This window comes from Pelobates fuscus, chromosome 11 (genome assembly GCF_036172605.1).
Source record: "Pelobates fuscus isolate aPelFus1 chromosome 11, aPelFus1.pri, whole genome shotgun sequence".
In the NCBI taxonomy this organism is placed as follows: domain Eukaryota; kingdom Metazoa; phylum Chordata; class Amphibia; order Anura; family Pelobatidae; genus Pelobates; species Pelobates fuscus.
The window spans coordinates 120,921,282-120,945,296 of record NC_086327.1 but is presented as its reverse complement, the minus strand read 5'-3'; the positions used below and the strand labels follow the sequence as shown (position 1 = coordinate 120,945,296).

The 24,015-nt window shown below is 41.8% G+C and overlaps 1 protein-coding gene across 1 annotated transcript in view; it reads left to right on the top strand.

Moving 5' to 3' along the window:
- LOC134576971 (carotenoid-cleaving dioxygenase, mitochondrial-like) overlaps positions 1–5,810 on the top strand; it is a 29,816-nt gene extending 24,006 nt beyond the window's left edge. The window contains exons 8-11 of the mRNA XM_063435626.1: positions 2,099–2,236; positions 2,849–3,031; positions 5,175–5,285; positions 5,691–5,810. Of these exons, the coding sequence (XP_063291696.1) occupies positions 2,099–2,236; positions 2,849–3,031; positions 5,175–5,285; positions 5,691–5,810 (552 nt within the window). The remainder of the gene's footprint in view (positions 1–2,098; positions 2,237–2,848; positions 3,032–5,174; positions 5,286–5,690) is intronic.
- The last annotated feature ends 18,205 nt before the right edge of the window (positions 5,811–24,015 follow it).

The window sequence follows — 24,015 nt, the reverse complement described above, 5'->3', positions numbered from 1 at the left end:
TATATAGATATATATATATGTATATATATATATATATATATAGATATATATATAGCTATATATAAATACAAATTTTTTTAAAAAAATATATAAGTTATGTATATATATATATACACATATATATTTAAATTCTACAAATATATTTATATAATATATTTACATAATCAAGTAATTTTATTACATCCAATCCGAGGGACCTGCTCGACAACCCAGGCAAAAGTCCAGAGAATTTGGCTCACAAGCCCTATATTTAACCTTGTAACTTTCCAGGACACCCTAAAACCTGTAAATTGGGGGTACTGTTTTACTTGGGAGACGTCGCTGAACACAAATATTAGTGTTTAAAAACAATAAAACATATCACAACGATGATATCGTCAGTAACAATTCATATATTTGTATTTTTCACACACAAACTGTACTTTCACTGACGATATAATTGTTGTGATAAGTTTTACTGTTTTGAAACACTAATATTTGTGTTCAGCTGAGTCTCCCGAGTATTATCCCCCATGTACAGGTTTTATGGTGTTTTCAAAAGTTACTGAGTCAAATATAAGGCTTGAATTTCCTTTTTTTTCACATTGAGATTTGCCAGATTGGTTATGTTGCCTTTGGGACCGTATGGTAGCCCAGGAATGAGAATTACCCTGATGATGGCATACCATTTGCAAAAGTAGACAACCCAGGGTATTGCAAATGGGGTATGTCCAGTCTTTTTTAGTAGCCACTTAGTCACAAACACTAGCTAAAATTAGCGTTCAGTTTAGTTATTTGCATTTTTCACACACAACAAATATTAATGCTAACTTTGGCCTGTGTAAGTGGCTACTAAAAAAGACTGGACATACCCCATTTGTAATACCTTGCGTTGTCTACTTTTGCAAATGGTATGCCATCATGGGGGTAATTCTCATTCCCTGGCTATCATTTGGTCTCAAAGGCAACCTAACCAGTCTGGCAAATTTCAATGTGTATAAACTGAAAATGTAATGTGCTATATTTGACCCTGTAACTTTCCAAAACACCATAAAACCTGTACATTGGGGGTACTGTGTTACTTGTGGGATATCGCTGAATACAAATATGTGTACTTTATTGCAGTAACAAATGTCCCTCGGAGCTGGGTCAGGCTCTGCCCACGCTCCGCCGGCAATGGCCACACATGTGCATTAGACCTCCCCATAGGAAAGCATTATTTATTTAATGCTTTCCTATGGGGATTCCAGCGATGCTGGAGGTCCTCATGCATAGTGTGAGGACGTCCAGCATCGTTTAGATGACCAAAAGTCTTTCATGAAGCCGGAAGACCCTCTAGTGGCTGTCTACCAGAGGACTTAACCCAGCAAGGTAATTATTGCAGTTTGTAAAAACTGCAATAATTACACTTGCAGGGTTAAGGGTGATGGGAGTTGGCACCCAGACCACTTCAATGAGCTGAAGTGGTCTGGGTGCCTACAGTGTCCCTTTAAGGCTTTAGGACATTTGTATGTGTTGCCTTACTTATCCATTGCTCAGCATAGATGCCACCATGCGTTAATGCAGTCACAACTTGACTGTCACAGCTTTATTTAAGGAAGTCAGAACATGCTCTTGTTGATCAGGATTCCTCAATTCTTCTTTTACGGCTCCATGACTCCATGGAAAAAAAAAAAAGACTCTCCCATCTAGCAAACAGGAGACATGTATGGAAGCCGCAGGGCATGGCGTTTACATTTTAGAGATGGTTTCTTTCTGAATGAACTGACATAGTAGAGGCTGTCTTTTCTGTCAAAACTATATCTGTACAATTCGGTGTGAAATAATTTAAATGAGTCTGCAGCAAAGGATTCTGGGTCTGGTTTTCAGATCAGCTTTGTAAAGCAGGGACTGCTCTCCCATGTAGGACATCTAACGAGATGTTTAAGTTCTTTCAATATTCCTGTGTTCCTTCTTCTATGAGACTAGCAGAAAAGAGATGAGTTTTCTACATTAGTATATAGGCAGGAAGACCCATGGATGGTTTTGGAATTAGACAAGTGGCAGGTGAGTTTCCAAAGATTTGGTAGGTCTGGTGTAAGACTGCATTATTGATTTATCTATATTTTGTCTTTGACAGGTATACAACACAGTCCCGAACTCTCTTCCTCGCAGATATGTGTTTCCTCTGAATATTGACTGCAACTCTCCACAAGATGTAGCCTTCAATCCCTTGAGTTATACAACTGCTTCTATTGTAAGAAAAGCTGATGGGAAGGTAAGAACTATTGAAAACCAATATAGAGGCAACAATGGGGGCTATTTATCAATAAAGTATATATAACACATTTCTGTATCTGCTGTTGTTTTAAAAATAAAGCAGAAAAACAACTTGAGTTTATATTTAGTTGTGCTTTAGAACAGGAAATTAATAAAAAAAAAATATTGGATCAAGAAGATGATGTGAAGTAGTGTCTGCATTATTAAGGCCCTGAGTAGTGTGCTCTGCTGTTCTTAAAAGAAAAAAACTAATTATCTACCTTTTTAACATATCTACTCAATATTATAAATCAGACTCTTGAAAGAGGACTCTAAATCCCATATTTATATTGCTCTTATTGGAATGAAGTCTTTTAAGAAGTCTCAATGGATGACCCCTTGTTTTTTGCTACGCAGACCAGTTAAGCCACAAAGTCACACCGTGTAAAACCCGATTTTTGCCTCCGTCCTCCTGACACCAGATAACAGAGCTGAGCGAGCAGGAGTGAATGTGTAGCACCAGATCATGATTTCACGTGCTCACGTAGCACTTGTAATGCAGTTCATGACATTTACCGGTACATCAATACAAAAAAAGCATCACATCAGCATTGTCTACAATTTCTTTTAGGTGTGGTGCACACAAGAGGATCTCTATGGCTCTACACTGGAGGATCTGGGAGGCTTAGAATTCCCTGCTATCAACTATTTGAAATATAACACCAAGAAGTATCGGTATTTTTATGGATGTGGTTTCCAGCACTTTGCAGGCACCTCTCTTCTTAAAGTGGATGTCGGGACCAAGCAAGTCACGGTAATCAGCATTGCGACACATTTGACCAATCCTTTTGTTTTAGTTTTGTTTGCTCTTCTGCGATGACCTATTGCAACCTAGGGTCTAATAGCTGCTATGTGTAGAGAATACATATATATTTTTAAATAAATTGCTTTTGTGTGATGGTACATTTTTAATATTCATCATAAGTTGTAAAATAATAATCCTCTGGTTCCTGCACTCAGGTAAAGGGACATACATCACTTGACAATTTTTTTTTCATTTAACCAGCAAGCAAACACTTTTAAGCAAAAAAACGAACCAAAATAAAGCAAAATAAAAATTAAAAAGTATGTAATAAATGTTTTTAAACTTACTATAAGGTGGATTGGATTGCATTATTTAGTGACAACAGATCACAATCACAGCAACTGCAACACATGTTCTGAGGTTGCAGTGATATTCCTATGTAAGCACATTTTGTAATAATGGATGGAGTGACTGTTTTGCTATATATTTATAAGGTTCAAGAATAGGTGCATGATATGACACCAATTGAGTGGGCGAATCATAAAGGTTTTCATTACATAGATCAATAGATTCAATAAAGAATATCTATAAAAATTAAGGAAGAATACATCACAATTAATACACAACATCGAGGTCTACACTCTAGGCTGTAAAGCTCCGGTCAGCCTTTGGCCATGAGTTAATTATGCACGTCTGCTTACCGGATAAAACTTCTGATCAAAAAAACGAGTCCCAACTTTTATAATTGTATCTACAAGACTACATGCGAGAGTACAGCTTACAAGACATCAGCCCACTCAGGAATGTCCTGAGTCATGTGGCAAGACACGTGCACTTTGCCCAGAATATTGCAACATCATAGGATACTGATATATATTTACAATCAGGGCCGGCGCCACCGTCAGGCGAACTAGGTGGGCTCCCTCTGTCAGGGGCTGTCTGGGGCTGCGTCTCTGTGTGAGCAGCTGTCAAGCAGCCCTCCCCCTGCGCAGGATGATCCTCAAGGTGCCCAAAGCTGGGGGCGCCGAGGGGATCTCTGTCACAGGGGGGCCAGGAGGTGGCCATATCGCCACCTCAGGGCGCCCCTGAAGCTGTACGCTAGGTAAGGCAAAGCAGGCAAGCAGTGAGTATTTGCCTGTTACTGTGTGTGTCTGTCAGTGAGTGAGTGTATATCTGTCAGTGAGTGTCTGTGTGTGTGTGCCTGTCAGTGACTGAGTGTACGTATGTCAGTGAGTGTCTGTCTGTCTGTCAGTGAGTGAGTGTATGTATGTCTATCAGTGAGTGTGTGTTTTTGTGTGTGTATGTGTGTGTCAGTGAGTGAGTGTAAGTCTATCAGTGAGTGTCTGTCTATCTGTCAGTAAGTGTCTGTGTGTGTCTGTCAGTGAATGAGTGTATGTCTATCTGTCAATAAGTGTGTGTGTGTTTGTGTGTGTGTGTGTGTGTGTGTGTCTGTCAGTGAGTTTCTGTGTGTGTCTGTCAGTGAGTGAGTGCAATGATGTACAGCTGTTATCTGTTTGCCAATTGTATGCATCCACATATGTATTGCTTGTTAATTGATTCACCTGTATATTATTTGTCAGTTGGTGTATTTGTTAGCTTGATAAAGACCTATACGGTCGAAACGTTGCTGTGGTTCCAATAAAGTGCCTGTCTTGAACCAAGGAGTGCCTGGACCTCTTTTATTTTATTCAATTGATCTTGGGAATCTGGTGTTTGGTTCTGGTACAGTAAGCACCCTGGCTCTGACTGATGGGAGTGAGTGCAGTTCCATACATTTTTTTAAATGTCAGTGAGTGAGTGACATGAGGGGGCAGCAAAATGGATCTTTGCCTAGGGCGGCAGGAATCCTTGCACCACATCAGCCCTGAATTCAATTAGCAATACAGTGACCAATATTATTCAATTCTATTGCAATGTACTGGCCAGAAAGCCCCCTTTATAGGGGGTTTGCTCTGCTTGGGGAAGTATTCTAAGCAGAGTCATTTGAGTTGGAGAAAGACAAGACGTATGTGAGAGTGACAGTGGGTGTTAAACTTTTGTGACCCCCTCAAATACTGGATTATAGCAATTTTGTGTGCATGGTAAATGATATGTGTATGGTTTATTGTTCACAAAAAAACATAACAAATATTTGCATTTCCTGGGTTTTAAGGTATGGCAAGAAGATGGCTTCTACCCTTCTGAGCCAGTATTTGTACCATGTCCAGATGCCAATGAAGAAGATGATGGTGTGATCCTGTCTGTTGTTGTCTCTCCACGGCAGGTTAGTATTGAGAATGTCACATCTAACAAGTCTTTACACAAGCACTGAACTTTTGCATTTGCAGACAATATACAACCGCTGTTGTTGAATTAGGCAATGTATATAAAAACATCACTCCTGGACATGAAAGTATTCAAATCCTGGACCAGAACTTGCACGGTCCATGGTTGGATTTTGGCTCTTTTTGATCACATCCCAGGATTTTCTTTTCCAAGCTATATAGCTGTGTAGATAGCGGCTGATTTATCACAGATTGCTTAGCCTGTTTCGGACTGATAAGCATCTTGAGAAATATCTATTCTAATTCTCACGCCAGCTTTGCGATACTACTGCTATACCGGATGCTCTGTGATTCCCAAGATGCTCTGTGATTCTGTGCCAACTTTATATTTTGTTTCATTTCAGGAGAAAAATACATATCTGCTTATATTAGATGCAAAAAGCTTTATGGAGATGGGAAGAGCTGTAATTCCTGTAAAGTTCGCATATGGACTGCATGGACTCTTTGTGCCTCAGAAACCTTGAATTAATTATTTAATAAGGGGTTTAAATACAATGTTTTGTTAATATGTATTTACACTATAGCTTCAAGCACAGGGTTTTCCAAAGTGTGGGTTGTGACCCACTGGTGGATACCCAGGTTATTTTTGGTGGGTAGCGGTGACCCACGCATCTATGGCCGCCAGGGACTCGGGAGATGTGCGGGGTTCCTCTGTGACAGGGAAAAATCCCCCTTACCTCCTCCCACCACTGTCACCCTCACCCCCCACACACTGTCACCCTCTCCCCCCACACACTTTCACCCTTGCTTCCTCCTCACACCGTCACTCTCACTTCCCCCACACTGTAACCCTCACTTCACCCCCACACGGTCACCCTCTCCTCCCCCACACAGTCACGCTCACAATTTTACACATCTAAAAATGATTGGCCTGGTGTGCCAATGCTATGCCTCTATAGCTGATTGTCATGGTGTGCCAGTTGTTTGCTTCTAAAGATGAATTCCATTGTGTGCCAGTTGTATGCCTCTAAAACTGATTGCCATGATGTGCCAATGTTATGCATCTAAAAGCTGCCAAGATGTGGCAATTTTATCTATCTAAAAATGATTGCCATAGTGTGCCAATTTTATGCCTCTCAAGTGGATTTCCATGTTGTGACAATTGTATGCCTCTAAACCTCAATAAATAAAAGAGAAGATTGGAATGTTGGCAACACACACTACTCAAAAATAACCTCCATTCAAAGTCTGTGTGTAAAGCCCGAGGGAGCTATGAAGTTGAAATTTCAAGCATATCCTTTTATAAAATGTTTTATAAATTCATCATCCCTCCAAATCCTACATTCCTGAAAGACTTTCATTGAATATTAACTAATATAAAACTAACGGGGTTATTTAATAAAGTAAGAATCCAAAATGAAGTCAGTTAGTTGCAAATTTAAGGCCAAAGCAGATGAAGTAGAAGCATAGCTGACTTAGATAATTTTTTTAAATCACCTATTATGGCCTTAAAATTTAAATTCACTTTGAATTCTCATTTTATTGAATAATCTTGTAAGCTTTGTATCATAATTTATGTTGTACATTGCAAAGTTTGTAAAACGGGGGATGTAGGGAATCAGCGCTTAACAATTAAAATCCTTGTGTGGAGTCCAATGGATACAATATAAGGGAGAAAACAAAATGGACAGGAATACTAATATAGTGTAGTAGGTCTATAACAGCAGAGGCAGAATATAAGGAATAAATATATTGCACTCACACTTTTCTGGAGCTCAATATCAGCTCCAGATCACAGCGTATGGACAATATAATCCCCGTCTGTGGATGTTAGGATGGTCCTGAATAATCCACGTGGTGTATTCCAAATGATGCTCCGGTGGTGTATAAGGGATATAAAAGAACAGGAATAGTGTTCTCTGTATTAATAAAACAAATAAAATAAAGAGAGAGATATACTCACAATGGATGAGCAAATAGGGATTGCTCAGTCCTTTACAGCATAGTGGGTTTGTCCCCCACCCGGGAATGCGAGATACAGCTTCTCCAATAAAAGATGTCCAATGAAGGTCCAGGGATGCAAATGCTGATTAATTTTACTAAACAAATAAAAAATAAGTAACACACTAACACGTTTCACCTATACAGAAGATACTTTCAAGTAAAAAGTCTTAAATATCCAGTGAATCTCATTTTGATTCACATAATGATCAACATCATTTTTGAATTGTCCTTTTATAATATCTTACTTGAAGTATCCGATTAAACCAGTTTAAATCTAATTCAAACTTATATATATAGTATGAATGGTATTCATAGAAGTTTGTTTGAAAGGCTAGGAAGGTTTGTCTAATTTTGGACTAATTAGAAAAAAAGATATATAACATAACATCTGACATTCCATATGCAACTTATAACTTGAAATGTCGGAGTATTCAGAATGATTTTAACTATAAACTGAATTTTTTGTTGTTGTTGTTGTCAATCTTTATTTTTTATGTGCATAAGCAGAACAACCATTCCAACCATGCCCCAACAGCATTAGCAAGACATATATGGTACATAAAGTGGTATAAGTAAAACCTACACCTTAAGTGGAGTGCTAAAATATATATGCAAATGGGGTAATCTTACCTCACGTAACCTTGTTAAAATCCTTGACTTGTGATACATATAAAAGGTAAGAAATATACAATATAGTGCAGATGGTATACAAAAGTGGATAGAATAAATGGTAGGCTAGGGGGTCAAGTCCAGGGGTCAAGTCCTGGGGAAAAAAGTGTGGGAACTCACCCAAGATCCACTGCCACCCCCCCCCAAATAAATATATATTTCGCAGAAAATTTTCAGTGCATTGAAATTCACAAGATTGGTTATGTTGCCTTTGAGACCGTATGGTAGCCCAGGAATAAGAATTACCCCCATGATGGCATACCATTTGCAAAAGTAGACAACCCAAAGTATTGCAATGGGGTTTGTCCAGTCTTTTTTTTTAGTAACTGTGACTAAGTAGCTACTAAATAAGACTGAACATACCACATTTGCAATACCTTGGGTTGTCTACTATTGCAAATGGTCTGCCATCATGGGGGTAATTTTCATTCCTGGGCTACCGTACAGTCTCAAAGGCAACATAACCAACCTGGCAAATTTCAATTAGAAAAAAACTGAAAAGCAAGCCTTATATTTGACTCTGTAACTTTTGAAAACCCCATAAAACCTGTACATGAGGGGTACTGTTATACACGGGAGACTTCGATGAACACAAATATTAGTGTTTAAAAACAGTAAAACATATCACAACAATTATATCGTCCGTGTAAGTGCCATTTGTGTGTGAAAAATGCACTTTCACCGACGATATCATCGCTGTAATACATTTTACTGTTTGAAAACACTAATATGTGTGTTCAGCAAAGTCTTCCGAGTAAAACAATACCCCCCATGTACAGGTTTTAGGGTGTCTTGGAAAGTAACAGTTAAATATAGTGCTAACAAATTAAATTCCCTGGACTTTCAGCCTGGGTTGTCAGGCAGGTCCCACAAATTTTAATTAATAAAAATACCTAATTATGTAAAATTATTACATAAATATATACGTAGAATTATTATTTATATATATATATATATATATATATATATATATATATATATATATATATATTATTTTTAAATTCTTTTTATTTATATATAGGTATATATAGTTATGTATATATATATATATTATTTAGTTATACATGTATTTTGATATATATATATATATATATATATATATTAATTTTAAAATAGTTAGAACGAATTTACACACACATATTTATTTATTTAATTTTATTTTTTAACGTATTTACATACTTATTTTATATTATATATAAATATATATATATATATATATATATATAATGAAAATTATATATATATTTAATTAATATCATTGTACGTGTACTCCAACCCCCTCTCCAACCACCCAGCCCCCATCTGCATCCACCCTACCCCCTCTCCAACCACCCAGCCTCCATCTGCATCCACCCTACCCCCCTCCAACCACCCAGCCTCCATCTGCATCCACCCTACCCCTCCTCCAACCACCCAGCCTCCATCTGCATCCACCCTACCCCTCCTCCAACCACCCAGCCTCCATCTCCATCCACCCTACCCCCCTCCAACCACCCAGCCTCCATCTGCATACACCCTACCCCCCTCTCCAACCACCCAGCCTCCATCTGCATCCACCCTACCCCTCCTCCAACCACCCAGCCTCCATCTCCATCCACCCTACCCCCCCTCCAACCACCCAGCCTCCATCTGCATACACCCTACCCCCCTCTCCAACCACCCAGCCTCCATCTGCATCCACCCTACCCCCCCAACCACCCATCCCCCCTCCAACCACCCAGCCCCCATCTGCATCCACCCTACCCCCCCAACCACCCAGCCCCCATCTGCATCCACCCTACCCCCCCTCCAACCACCCAGCCCCCATCTGCATCCCCCCCCCCCCTCCAACCACCCAGCCTCCAATAGTAGTAAAATATACTTACAGTTCTGACTCAGGGCTGGCTTGGCCTCAGGGGTGGGTGCTGGCTGGCTTGGCTTGGCTGTTGGCTTCATCTCCCTCCTCCTAGCGTTACACTCCGTGACTCCGCCTCCGCGTGACGTCACATCACTCCACGTAGCCGCGTACGCAAAGGGCAGGGGAGGTCGGAGGAGGAGCAACCCGGAAGTAAGTCCTCCGTCGTCCGTCCGCTCCTGAGTCCTGACTCCTTCACTATGCGACGCCGCGCCCGCTTGCATAGTGAAGGCTCTGCTCAGGAGGAGCACCGGCTGGGCTCAAAAGGCACCTGCCTTTGTCCTGCAGGAGCAAAGGGAACGGCGTTCCTGCCATGAAAAAAGTGCAGGAACGCCGTTCCCACGCGTTCCCGCAGGACTCGAGCCCTGGCTACATCCCAGAGGCCCCGGTAACACGCTGTGATCAAGCGATAACAACGTGCAGGTACGCCACTACTCTTAAAATGGTGGACGTCTCGTGCTCATCTGACCAATGCAGAGAAGAGTGGGATGTGAAGAGTTAGCTGACTACGTTTTTGATGCCATCTGGGTGAAGTTAGCTGCGGAAATGTTGATCCTGCTATTAAGCCTGAACACATATCTCATAGTCCGGCACCTCCAGATGAACAGAGGGTAGAGGACTTGTGCACATGTCCTTTTGACTAATTATTTCCACAGTGATGTTGACATGCCAGCCTTGCTTGTTAAAAATAAAAATGTACAGTTTCTATGTGCCAAGTAAAAAAAATAAAAATAAATTGTAGGGAAGTAAAACACTCAAATTCAGGGCCAGATTAAGAGCCTCGTGGCCGTGGGCCTGGTGCTGACAATTATGATGGGCCTATTTACAGAATCTTATCGACCAAAAACACTAAAACAATCATACCTCCCAAGCGTCACGTATCTGATGAAGATGGTGTTGGAGGGAAACTCAAAGGATGCAGCTATACGAAAACACATACTCTATGCTAATCTCTCTCTAATTTATGCTTTCAAGTAAATCCATATCCCCTAACAGCAGTGTCCAGTGAAGCAGGAATCAATGTGCAGGGTAAAAGAGTGGGACACTGGCACGGATCACGTGACCAGACCTGCCAAAAGGGGTGAACATGCCCAAAAAGGGGGCATGTTTGTCCAAAGAATTGGAAGGCCAGCCTGGCATGAATGCATGCCAGACTGCCTGTCAATCATGCAGGCTGTCCAACTAAGGGCATACTATGCAGGCAGCATCCTGAGCTTGACATAAATGCATCAAATGATGCGCCTACTCCACGCTTTCTAAGGACTGTCCCCTAGCACTCACATGTCCACTTGTCTTCTTATCATCTTACTAGCAGGCAGAAGTTCCTGGTATATAGTCTGAGACAGAGAAAAGCTGTATGTAGTGAGTTTAGAAGAAAGGGGACATGCCACAGTGTTAGAGAGACCAAAGTCTGCATTATCTAAACTTATTTTATTGTCAGCCAGTCCACACAGATTTTGTTCTCATGCATCCCTCTTAAGCTTCCAAACTTAAAGGGACACTATAGTCACCAGAACAACTACAGCATTTTGCAGTAAGCACTGTCTTTTCAGAGAAAATAACTCTGATGGCCACTCCTTAGATGGCTGCTAGAGGTGCCTCCTGGGGCAGTACTGCCTAGTGTGCAGCACCGCCATTCAGTGTCTCCACCCTCTGCATGCAGACACTGAACTTTCCTCATAGAGATGCATTGAATCAGTTTATCTTCATGAGGATATGCTGATTGGCCAGGGCTATGTTTGACTTGTGCTGGCTCTGCCCCTGATCTGCCTAGTTGACAGTCTCAGCCAATCCTATGGGGAAGCATTGTAATTTGCGCAGACCACCACTTCTGATGATGTCAGCAGACAGAGTCTGTTCAGAGGCAGACAGGGACAGAGCCAGCAGCTGCATACTTTAATACAAGTAAGAGTTTACTATATTTAGGGAGGCAAGAGGGGGCCAGGGGGGATAAATTGTGGTTTTAACATATAAGGTCAGAAATACATGATTGTGTTCCTGACCCTCTAGTGTTCCTTTAAGCAAAAGTATGTGAAGAGTAGTTAGGATTGCCACCTTTCTTGGAAAAAAATACCAGCCTTATACATTTGAATAATTAATTAGTTATGCGTGACATCACATGATGTAAATCACAAGGAGTGACATAAGAGAAAATTCTGTAAAATCACCAACAAACTACTCACAGTTAGATTCTGCTGTTTAGATGGATTGCTCACAGTGTCTCCCTGTCTCCCAGTGTCTCAGTCTCGCAAGTCACCCAGTCTCTCAGTGTCCCTATGTATCACAGTGTCAGTGTCCCCATGTCTCCCAGTCCTCAAGTCTCCCAGTGTCTCAGTGTTCCCATTTCTCCCAGTGTCCCCATGTCTCCCTGTGTCCCCGTGTCACTGAGAGACCCGGGGACACTGAGACACTTGGGGACACTGGGAGACATAGGGCACTGAGACACTTGGGGACACTGGGAGACATGGGGCACTGAGACACTTGGGGACACTGGGAGACATAGGGCACTGAGACACTTGGGGACACTGGGAGACATGGAGACACTGAGTCACTAGGGACACTGGGAGACATGGGGGCACAGACACTGGGAGACTAGGGGACAGAGACACTGGAAGACTAGGGGACTAGTGTCCCCAGGTCTCCCAGTACCCCCTAGTGTATCAGTGTCCCCATGTCTCCCTGCTGCTTTTCCCCCATCCCTCACTTACCTGAGCTGTAGAGCTCCTGTCTGGACTCTCTGTGCTGTGTAGCTGCTCCCCCATGGATCAGTGAGTAGTAGAGAAAGGCAGGGAGGTATATGCTGTAACTTCCTATCCCTGCCTCTCTCCACACACAGTGACCCCTACTGGTCGGTGCTGGTATTGCAGAGTAATTTCCGTTTATACTGAGAAAAATACCTGCATTTGTATTGCCCATATAACTGCTATACTGGCACTGGCTAGGCAGCCTCAAATACCAGCTGTGCCAGTAAAATACCAGTCAGGTGGCAAACCTAAAAGTAGTGTGTGTAAAAAAAAAAAAAAAAGTAATTTTTTGTATTTTTTTTTTAAATGGGCCTATTCCATGGGCCTGGACCTGGAGCTGCAGCTCCATCAGCCCCTATGTTAATCCGGCCCTGCTCACATTTGAAGGAGCCTATATATAAATACTGGCTCCATAACCAGGCTTTTATGCTTTCAGGGCAGCATCACACCTCTTGTCCACTTTGAGGTTCTCTCAGAGAAAGTAACTGTACATGAGTTGATTAAGGGAGAGTGTGTCAGGTTGCTATATACAAAATGGGGGTAACCCCTAAGTATAAGATTGAGAAAAAACATAAGACCACACGTGAAGGGGAAGTGGAGTTTAGAAAAATTCACTCCAACCATACCTTCATAAAAAAAGGAGGTAGGAGGGGTGGAGGGGAACAAAGTGAAGCGAATGAGGTGTAAAAGATGTATCTTCACTTTGTTTCCCCACCTCCCTATTTTTCCCTCCTAGATTTCAGTACTATACGCTAGATACGCCATAGAATAGCTTTCTATCCCCTCTACTAATCATAGTGGAGTAGTTTCTTGTTATAGTTGTTGCATTTTATCCAGGTAGTAGTTATATTTGTTTTTCTGTTTTTCTTTATATTCTATAAAAGTTACTATGTATCTAATATCTTAAACACTGTAATTTGACATTTCACTTCAGTATTTTTAGTCCTTTCAATGGATATTAGCCAAGATTGTCTAGGCATATTTATCTCAGGCTATCTTAACGGGTATTAATAAAAGCTACGTTTTCGTATTTTTATGGGTTGCTTTTTTCATGAAGGTATGGTTGGAGTGGATTTTTTCTAAACTCCACTTCCCCTTCACGTGTGGTCTTCTGGTTTTTCTTCTCTCAGAGAAAAAAAACAAAGATAGACTGAAGAAGCTCTGCAACAGTGCAACTAATTTCGGCCATATTTAGGACTTTTATACTGTTATATTTTATATCATATGTTTTATATTTAATTGTACAATACATTTGATTAATCTTTTAAAGTCCTCTGGAGCCTTCTGAATCTTCATAGGGGCTGTGCAAGCCCCACGAAATTGGGATAATACCATTTTACCTCAGAGCCAGGATTGTAAGACTCTATACCTATTCCACCTTTTTACCTGTATCCACTGACAGACTACACATTGGTTACCTTTCCTCCTTTATTTTTTCTCTGAGAGAACCTCAAAGTGGACAAGAGGTGTGTTGCTGCCCTAAAATCATAAAAACCTGGTTACGGAGCCAGTATTTATCTATAGGCTCCTTCATATGTGAGTGTCTTACTTCCCTACCATTTATTCTATCCAATTTTGTATAGCATCTGCACTATATTATATCTTTTTCATCTTTTATATGTATCACAAGTCAAAGATTTTAACAAGGTTATGTGGGGTAAGTTTACTTCATTTGCATATATTGTATTGCTCCATTTAAGGTGTATACCACTTTACAGATTTTGTATTTTGGGTGTTTGTGAGAGGGTATTCCACACAAGTGTATGGAGGTGCTGCTGTTTATTCACTTTAGCACCTTTTTGTATACACACCCGTCCTGAAAGGAGGTGTAGTTTATTTTGTGTATATGGTACATAATTCACAATTGTAAGCATTCGTGAGCATAGCACGCTTTTACATTAATACCAAGCATTAACTGGCTAAGGTAAGTACGCCCAGCAGTTAGGTAGGACTAGGGCGAGATGCAAGAGTAGGCTGACTGGACATGCCAAACACAATAAATTGCCAAGGTCAAGTAACAGGCTAAGATGTGACAGGAGTGCTATCAAAGTAAGTAAGGCAAAAAATAATACTAAAGGGCAGACCAGAGGCAGAGATCTTAAAACTGGTAGGCTAGCTAGTCATTGGCACAATATGAATGCAAGTAGCAGTAGGCTGGAGTAACTAGGTTCAGGGTGCTCTAGAGGTGATAACCACATAGGGGAGATATCATCACTCATAAAACGTCTGAGATGCTGCATTGAGTTCTATCTTGCAAAACATGAATCAAGTCTAGGAGATTGTGACCAGTATGTATGAAATCAAAAATAATACAAAGGGAAATATTCACATTTGAACTAGACTAGTGATTATTCTGGTCAATGAAAAGGCTAATCTTAAAATGAAATTGCACTCTTATGCTGCTGAGACTGGGGAAAAAATGAAACAGCCCGCCTATAGAGTGTGCCATTTTAGGTAAGTCCTCAGTCAGCCGACACCTTGTGCAGACAGGGTTAAGGAGAAGCACCGCTATGCCAGGGTGAGGTACCTCTCCAGCCCCAAATGAAAGCCAGCACCTCTTCGCCACTGACTCGGCAGCACGGAGTGTCCAAGTACTTCCCATATGGGAAAATACAGTGGGTTCTAGATTGTTTTTTTTAATTTCTTTATTTTTGTGGTGCAAATATTTAACACACACACTCTTGTAATGCCCCAACAGCAGTAACAAGACTTGTAAGATACACATTTTAACAGGTTCAAGGCATATGAGATTACTGCCCACATTTTTTGGTGAGGTAACAAAGTTAGTCGAGCTAGTCGAGCACGTCTAAATTAGATATGAAACAAATTAGTTAGTCAGCATGAGCACCCAGACATGTGAAGGGTGGTGGGGAACTGGGTTATGCAACATGTTTATAAGACAGGAGTATGATTACAAAAAAATATCAACATATCTAAATAAACAGTAGGTTAAAATGAATGCTGTCCCCACCTTAGTGCTGTGTAGGACGTAAGGAGAGTGCTAATAAGGGCGGGAAGCACCCATATGCATCAATGTCAATGAAGGTCTTTAAGCAAAGTTGTAGTGGTTCGGTAGAGGCTAGAACCCCCTTAAGATGGGTCAGTAGTATGTGTATTCAAGATTTACCCATGGGGGGGATTCAGGAGTGAGCGTGGGTAGTATGCTTCTACAGACGGTGTAAAACAGCGATGATATGAGCTACAAACTGTGTTCAAAGGAACACCTCACAGTAATTTAATCAAATTATGCAAACATATGAGAAACAGTTATGAAAAAGAGAAAAAAAAAGGAAAAAACACTTAAACTGAAGAAATTATGAAGAGTATTGCGAGTATTTTCAGACCGTTCAGGACACCAGAGTTGATGATAGATCTCCTCGGTGAGCCGCAGGTACGAATGGGCGAACCTTCGCGAGATCCCAGGGAGTGGAGGTCGAAGGTGTCAGCTGAGTCGGTGCTGCGGCTACTTGCGTGGATAGCCCAAGGGTCTGCAGAAGGGCAGGATTGTTGGCAGCGACGGTGATTTTCAGGTCGCCATGTTCCTTCTGTAGGCTTCTTGGCACACCTCAGCTGTATGTCATTTTATGGGCAATGAGTTCCTTTGTCAGTGGGCGCAGGGATCTTCGCAACTCCAGGGTAGCTCTGGACAGGTCAGGAAAAAATGCTAAGGAGTGTTATGGATGAGTGGGTTCTAGATTTAAGATGTTGTCGCTTGGGTCTGTTAATCCTCCTCTTATGTGGGCGGTGTTGTGGGGTCGGACCCCATTTGGCCTTCAGCCTAGGAGGGCCCTTGAGGTGAGTAGCAGCAGCTTTGGTAGGTAGCTTGCCCAGATGAGGCCTCACCAACTTCTGCTCTTAAAACCTCTGTGCTTCCTTAATCAGCAGAGAGTCCAGTGCTGCCAACCTCCCACGCTCCTCCAGCTTGTCACAGAAGTGGTGTATAGCACCCTCTATGTTAGACAACATACGATCAAGTGAGCTGGTCAGGTCGGAGCAGTGCAGCAACAGGCACCACAGTCCTATAACAGAGGTGTCTGCCATCTTGCGCAACTCGGTTGTCGCCATGATATTCAGGCCATGGACGCCCTGATAGTTCAGATCAGCGGGGACTGGGATAACACCCGCTGGTCCTGGGGGGAAGTGGTGCAGCAGGAATTAGAGTTCACCTGGCCAGTTAAAGAGCAAGGAGAGTGGCAGTCTATCCTTAGCTCCGAGCACAAGTAGACCGCAAGGTCTCAGTCCGGTGCCGGAGATTTACAAGAAGGGTATCACCCGACTCACGGAAACTCCCTCAGTGTCAGTGTACAGCAGTATTCAGATCTGCGATAAGGCCGGGGATAGCACCGATTTACAGTTGCCAGGTGTGGGAGCTCGCTCCCCACACGTCTGGTCTGCTTGATAGTCAGGCTCCCCATATGAACTGACATTTTCATTTAAAAATAGTATGAATTCATTTTGTGCCAAATCAGTCTAATATTTACTGTTTTAACCAAAATGTGTAATGGAAAATCACAAAAGAGGACAAACTATTGTGAGCGTGAAAGTGGCATTGTGGTTGATGGAAGATACATCAGGCCGGATTTGCTAAACTGCAACCTGAGAATTTTCAGTTAAATGCCCCAGGGAGATGTTAGTGTTTGCAATCTACATTGCTGAGGTTCTGCAAAACATGGTATGGGTCCCTGGGGCGGAGTATTTGGAGAGTAGGGTGGGCCAATGCTCCAACAGCATTAGTTGCTGTGTAACAAACCACAATTTAGATCAGACTTAAGAGTTAACTAAATTGACACTCACCTGTAGCTAGTCAATTAGTGGACAGGCCTTTAAATGAAGAGGGCAGCCTGCTGCAGAGTGAGGGAGGAAAAGACAGCTAGGAGAGTGAATTACAACTGTGTTTGTTGCAAAGACATTTCTTTTGTTTGGAAAATTGGTAAGTGGGAAAGCCACCCAATTGCAGATAGCAATTTCCGCTCTAGTAAGAGCAAGGATTTTGTTTGTTTTTGTTATTATTTGAAGCACCTGTTTTCTTATTGAATAAAAAAAGGAAAACCGAGCTGACTGTGTCCTGGACTTTATATACCCTAGAAGGCGGTGGTTACTGCAAGATCTGTGAAACCCTACCTGTAAAAGAGGTGGTTTGTTACACTATTCAGAATGTTAAGTATTACAGCTATGATGTGCAAAATAGGCGTAAACTCTCAAATAAGTAAAAACATGTATTCATCTACATTTGCTCAATGCTACATGGTGCTGACTACCTCCCACTAAATTGTTTGTTGGTTTTGATCTTAATTTACTAATAATTCAAAAAGGTTCATAAAAAAAAAAAAAAGAAAAGAAATATATTATGGGGAGAACTACGAAAGGAATAAGAGAACCCTAACTTTAATTGATCTACTACTATGATATAGACACAGTCAATAAAATACATATAGTTAAAAATCCTTTAGAGCCACTGTGGGTGACAAACCCTCATTCAATATGAGAGAAAACCCAACAATACGGGTCAAAACTAAATCACCTCACAGGGACAAAAAAGCAGGGAGGTCATACAATGCAACAAACACAAGTAACATGAATGGGGAAAAGGGTGGTAATAAACACCCTTTATTTGAAAAAGAACCCAATACCTGGCTGGGTTCCCCCCCCCCCCCCCCCAAAAAAAAAAAACACACCTCCATGCTCCTTTGTTAGGGTCATTTCCTATCTCATTGTAATACAGCTACAGGTGACCCATCTGGAGGTTGTCCATCAGCCCTTCCTGAGGGACAACCCTCTATAGTTCTTTATTTTCCATTTATTTGATCTCACATTGACTCTTTTATGACAATCACCTTCCTATTTATTACTTGTTTTGCACCTACTGGAGGTGCAGACCACATGTTCCTTAGCAGGGAGATCCTCTGATCTCTCTTTTAGACCCATTTGAGTTTGGCAGTCTAACTGCCATGGGTTGCTGTTCTTAAACATAATAGTTGATCATTTTACAACTAAAAAATAAATACATTTATAATTCTAATTTATTTCTACTTCAAGGGACACTATAGCCACCAGAAACACTACAATTTTTTTTTATTTGTTCTGGTGAGTATAATCAGTCCCTTGAAGGTTTTTGCACTAAAAACTGTCTTTTCAGAGAAAATGTAGTGTTCACATTACAGCTTGGGGATACCTCCACTGGCCACTAGAGGTGCTTCCTAGTGCAGTGCTGCATAGTGTGACTGACATTCACTGAACTTTCCTCATAGAGACGCATTGATTCAGTTCATCTCTATGAGGATATGCTGATTGGCCAGGACTGTGTTTGGCTTGTGCTGGCTCTGCCCCTGATCTGCCTCCTTGACAGTCTCAGCCAATTCAATGCTTTTCTATGGGAAAGCTTAGTGATTGGCTCTGATCAACACTTCTGATGATGTGAGCCAGGTAGGCAGATCTGAGGCAGAGCCAGTAGCAGCAGACTGGAATAAAGATACAATTTTACTATATTTAGAGGGACAAGTAAGGGCCAAGGGGGGTAGATGGTGTTTTTTAACACTATAGGGTCAAGAATACATGTTTGTGTTCCTGACCCTATAGTGTTTCTTTAAGTTGTAGATTTTGCTTGACTGTATATTGATTTATTAAAATAGAGTGTGACTTGTGCATTGCCTGCAGGGCATAATAATGATATTAACCAACTATTCCATTAATGGTTAGTCACATGGAAAAGAATAAAAGAACCATCAAAACTTTCCAGTTTAAATATGTATGTTAATTATTAATTTACATTTGTTATTTTTAATATATTTAAGATCACATGTACATCCATCACACACAAAATCAGAGGACCAATGTATAAATGTTGATTTAATTTATGTGATATTAAACATTATAATTGAACAAATCTGAAAAACACATGTCCCACATATATCAAGTCACAGGGGAATATGATCTAAAGATCAGAATCTCTCTCTGTGACTGTATTAGAATAGTTAGAAAAATGCACAATGGTTGTCCGACTGTTTGTCACTTTTTTACCATTGAGAAGATAAAACGATATCATTATTTAATCCCTTCCTAACATGCACATACAGAAGCAATTTTTTGCAGTGCTAAATGAAATTTATTTAGATCCAGACCCATTTTCCTTCCTTTTTTCTCCAGCAATGTTTTCTAACAGCTGCAAAACCCAAAACAAATTTATCAGACAAGGTAGAATTCTGTCCCTTACAGTACTTGTGATCTTTGCAGAAGGACTGTGAATGATGCCCCTGCATATCCACACTTCTGCAACTTTTCAAGGTCAAACTTCATGGATTCATTCCAGCAGTCAGGAAAGGTAAATGTAGATTTAAGATTGCATGGTATCCCCATTCTTTAAATTTTTCAGATCCTTTTTAAACCCTTTAATATTTCTGCATGGGTGAATTAAAAAATGGGGAAAAAAGTGAAATGTATGTAAAAAATATATTTATATATATATAAAAGCCCCCTGGGAAAACAACAGGAAAAGGAGCTCGGGTGGAAAGAAAGCAGAAGCACAGTCCCTCCCCAGCAACCTGCAAGCCTGAAGTCCAGCCTGACATACCGACCTGCCTGAGAGAGAAAGAGGACACTGAGTTTACAGGGAAGGGAGCCGGCTCAAGGCGACCTCTTTGTGGCATAGGCTGAAATTAGTCTGTTCAGCATGAGACCATAGTGCAGCTAAGTCTGTCCTTTCTCTGTGCCCTTAGATTAATACCCAGCGGCTACTATGCTACTGAATAGATTGAGAATTACCTTTTTATATTTACTTAGTGTCAGGCTACAAAGCATGTCTTCATTAACCCTTATGCATATTCTCTTGCTGACACATCTTGAGTTCCCCGGTTTAATGTTTCAATAGCATGTTACCTTACTATATTTAATCACTCAGTGTCAGGCTACAAGCATTCCTCCATCAACCCTGATATATACTCATTCACTGACACATCTTGATTTAACTTGTGAAAAAAAAAAAAAAAATGTGCAGTTATCAATTACATGCCATACTATCCTGTCTCTTGAAATGTTTATGGCTGCCATTGTGGCATAACAAGCATGATTGTCAATCTTTATGCGCAACAAAAATAAAGAATTAAAAAAAAAAAAAAATATATATATATATATATATATATTTTTTGGTATTGCATTAACAAAATCTTTACACTCCCCATTGCTACACCCAATCAGAAGACCACAAAGTAAATTTACCTATGAAATATCCTCCCTTGGGACTGCTCTCACAACCAGAGCTTATTGTCTTCCACTATTCCCCCGAGTCAGGCAAAGGTGTGGACAACCAAGTATTTGATTTACTTTCCCAGTGGCCCTTGTGCTTCTGTCCCTTAATATAAAGACACTGTGCATGATGCCAAGTGAAAACAAATGGTTAAACATTTTGTTACAATTAAAGGAACACTTCAACATTAAAAAAAAAATGAAAATAAGGGGGTGGAGCCTGACTGTCAAGCTGAGCAGTCGCATGCAGCTTGAGCTCCTGCACAGAATAGGCAAAAACACAGATTTAAGCCAAAATATTGGACTCAAAGACAAAAATCAGACGCACTCACACACAGGGGGCTTCGGGCACAATATATTACGCTCACCCTGATGACTAGCAACGAGGACAGCCTGAGAGCCTGGTGGCGGCCTACTGGGACTTGGACGGGGGAGAGGCGGCCGATCTTCCGGAGTCCGAGCCCTGCACGTGGACCCGCTACACTCCGACCCCCCGCCCTGGACCGGTGGGGGTTATCCCGGTCCACTTACTGCAGTGGGTGGCACACACACGGAGAACCGGAGGGCAGAGGTACCGTACAGCGTGAACCTCGTGGCGAGACCAAGATGGCCGCCACGCAGGAAACCCAGCAAACCGACCCGATCACTCAATGGAGGGCCCAGTTCAACGCCAGGTTCGATGACCTCTCCCACAACTTCTGGCACTGCATTGAACAGAGAACAGCCACGACAACCCACACACCTACCGAGCAGGGGAAGCATCTGGCAGACAATACCCCCACCCGGGGGTTAACCCACGATCATGAGAGGAGAGTGAGGCGGATTCAGAGGGAGGCACGACCAGAGGCACTGAACAGAACCGCAATCACTACACTCATCTCCCCTGCGAAACAACGGGACAACAGTGACACCCTGCTAGGGCCAACACGCAAGGAACCGCAACATAAAGCACCTGACCTCAACTGTACCTTCCACGGAGCTTTGTCCTGTAAAAGAGCACACATTCCCGCTCCCGCCGACCAAGCTGCGGCTACCTGTAACTGTCCTGCTGTTCGTTACCGCAGGCATAAACATCCCACATGTGTCTCCTGAAAGGGGCCGCAAAGAAGATGGCGTAAAAAGCTGCATCGGCGGCCGGCTCCACTTCAAGCAACAGGGTGTTCCCACTACCACTCACCTCACCAGCAAGTAGATCTGCTCACTTGTCTCCAGCACGACAAACCTGAATGTAAGGGCTTCCCCTTGTGCTACTGGGAGTGCAGTCCCACAACTCTGCAACCGCGAACCCCGACTGAAGCCTGGACTGTCAGCGAGGGGAAGACTGGGACGGACTCTCTGAGAACTTGGGCGGCAAGTAGGGGCATTGGTTAGATGGCACACCAGTGTCTTTCCCGGCTGGGCCGCTAAAATGCTGTTATCACAGGTCATAATACCTGCTGCCCTTAGCTGTCCCCCCTCCTATAATGAGTTACTCACCCAGATGCAGCAACAGATTAATGTAGAATGTTTATTTCTTGTTCTCTTTTTTTATTTTCTCTTATACCGCTCTTGCAGTTACCTGCTATAGAGCATGTCTAAGTATATCATTAAGCATGTCTGATTTACTATGCCTGTCTCATATATACCTCAGCTTGAAAGTTTCACTACCCTACTCCTGTTTCATGCTCTTACCGCTATCAATAATCAGTTTCAATATAGCTATGTATCAAACGTTACTTATCTAAAAATGTGCTAAGTCTATACCACTGCCTAACTAATGCAAATCTTTGTTCGACTCTGCATGCTCTTGCTGTTGTGACAGGGCGAGCTATATGTAATATTCCATGCACAAATAAAATAAAGAATTATAAAAAAAAAAAAAATGAAAATAAAATAACTGTTTTAGGAGACAAAATGAGTAATGCTCCAATAACCACTAGACACCAGGGATTGTAACTACAGCCTCTTCGCCTCCTTAATCATGCCCATACCAGTAACATGCAGAAGAAGGAGATTTAATGTCTGTGTGGATTACTGTATGTGACTTTGTGTCTGTGACTCTATGTGACTGTGACTCTATGTATGACTATGTGTGTGACTCTATACGGTATGATTGTATTTGTATGTGATTGTGTGTGTGGGACTCTATATGACTGTATGCATGGCCTGGTGAAGATTGCCCAGGGCCCTGGGAAGGGTGCCAGAATGAGGCCATTTCCTAAAACCCTGGCTCTGTTTGTGTGTGTAGTGACTGAGTGTTGTGTGTGTGTGGTGACTGATTGTTGTGTGTGTAGTGACTGAGTGTTGTGTGTGTAGTGACTGTGTTGTGTGTGTGGTGACTTGTTGTGTGTGTAGTGACTGAGTGTTGTGTGTGTGTGGTGACTGAGTTTGGGTGTGTAGTGACTGATTTTTGTGTGTGTGGTGACATAGTGTTGTGTGTGGTGACTGAGTTTGTGTGTGTAGTGACTGATTGTTGTGTGTGTGGTGACTGAGTGTTTTATGTGTGTAGTGACTGTGTGTTGTGTGTGTGTGGTGACTGTGTTGTGTGTGTGGTGACTGAGTGTTGTGTGTAGTGACTGATTGTTGTGTGTGTAGTGACTGCGTTTGTGTGTATAGTGACTGAGTGTTGTGTGTGTAGTTACTGAGTGGTTGTGTGTGTGGTGACTGAGTGTTGTGTGTAGTGACTGATTGTTGTGTGTGTAGTGACTGAGTTTGTGTGTGTAGTGACTGAGCGCTGTGTGTGTAGTGACTGAGTGTTTGTGTGTGTGGTGACTGTGTTGTGTGTAGTGACTGAGTGTTGTGTGTGTAGTGACTGAGTGTTTGTATGTGTAGTGACTGAGTGTTGTGTGTGTGGTGACTGAGTGTTGTGTGTGTGGTGACTGAGTGTTTGTGTGTGTAGTGACTGAGTGTTGTCTGTGTGGTGACTGAGTGTTGTGTGTGTAGTGACTGAGTGTTTGTGTGTGTAGTGACAGTGTTGTGTGTGTGGTGACTGAGTGTTGTGTGTGTGGTGACTGAGTGTTTATGTGTGTAGTGACAGTGTTGTGTGTGTGGTGACTGTGTTGTGTGTAGTGACTGAGTGTTGTGTGTGTGTAGTGACTGAGTGTTTGTGTGTGTAGTGACTGAGTGTTGTCTGTGTGGTGACTGAGTGTTGTGTGTGTAGTGACTGAGTGTTTGTGTGTGTAGTGGCAGTGTTGTGTGTGT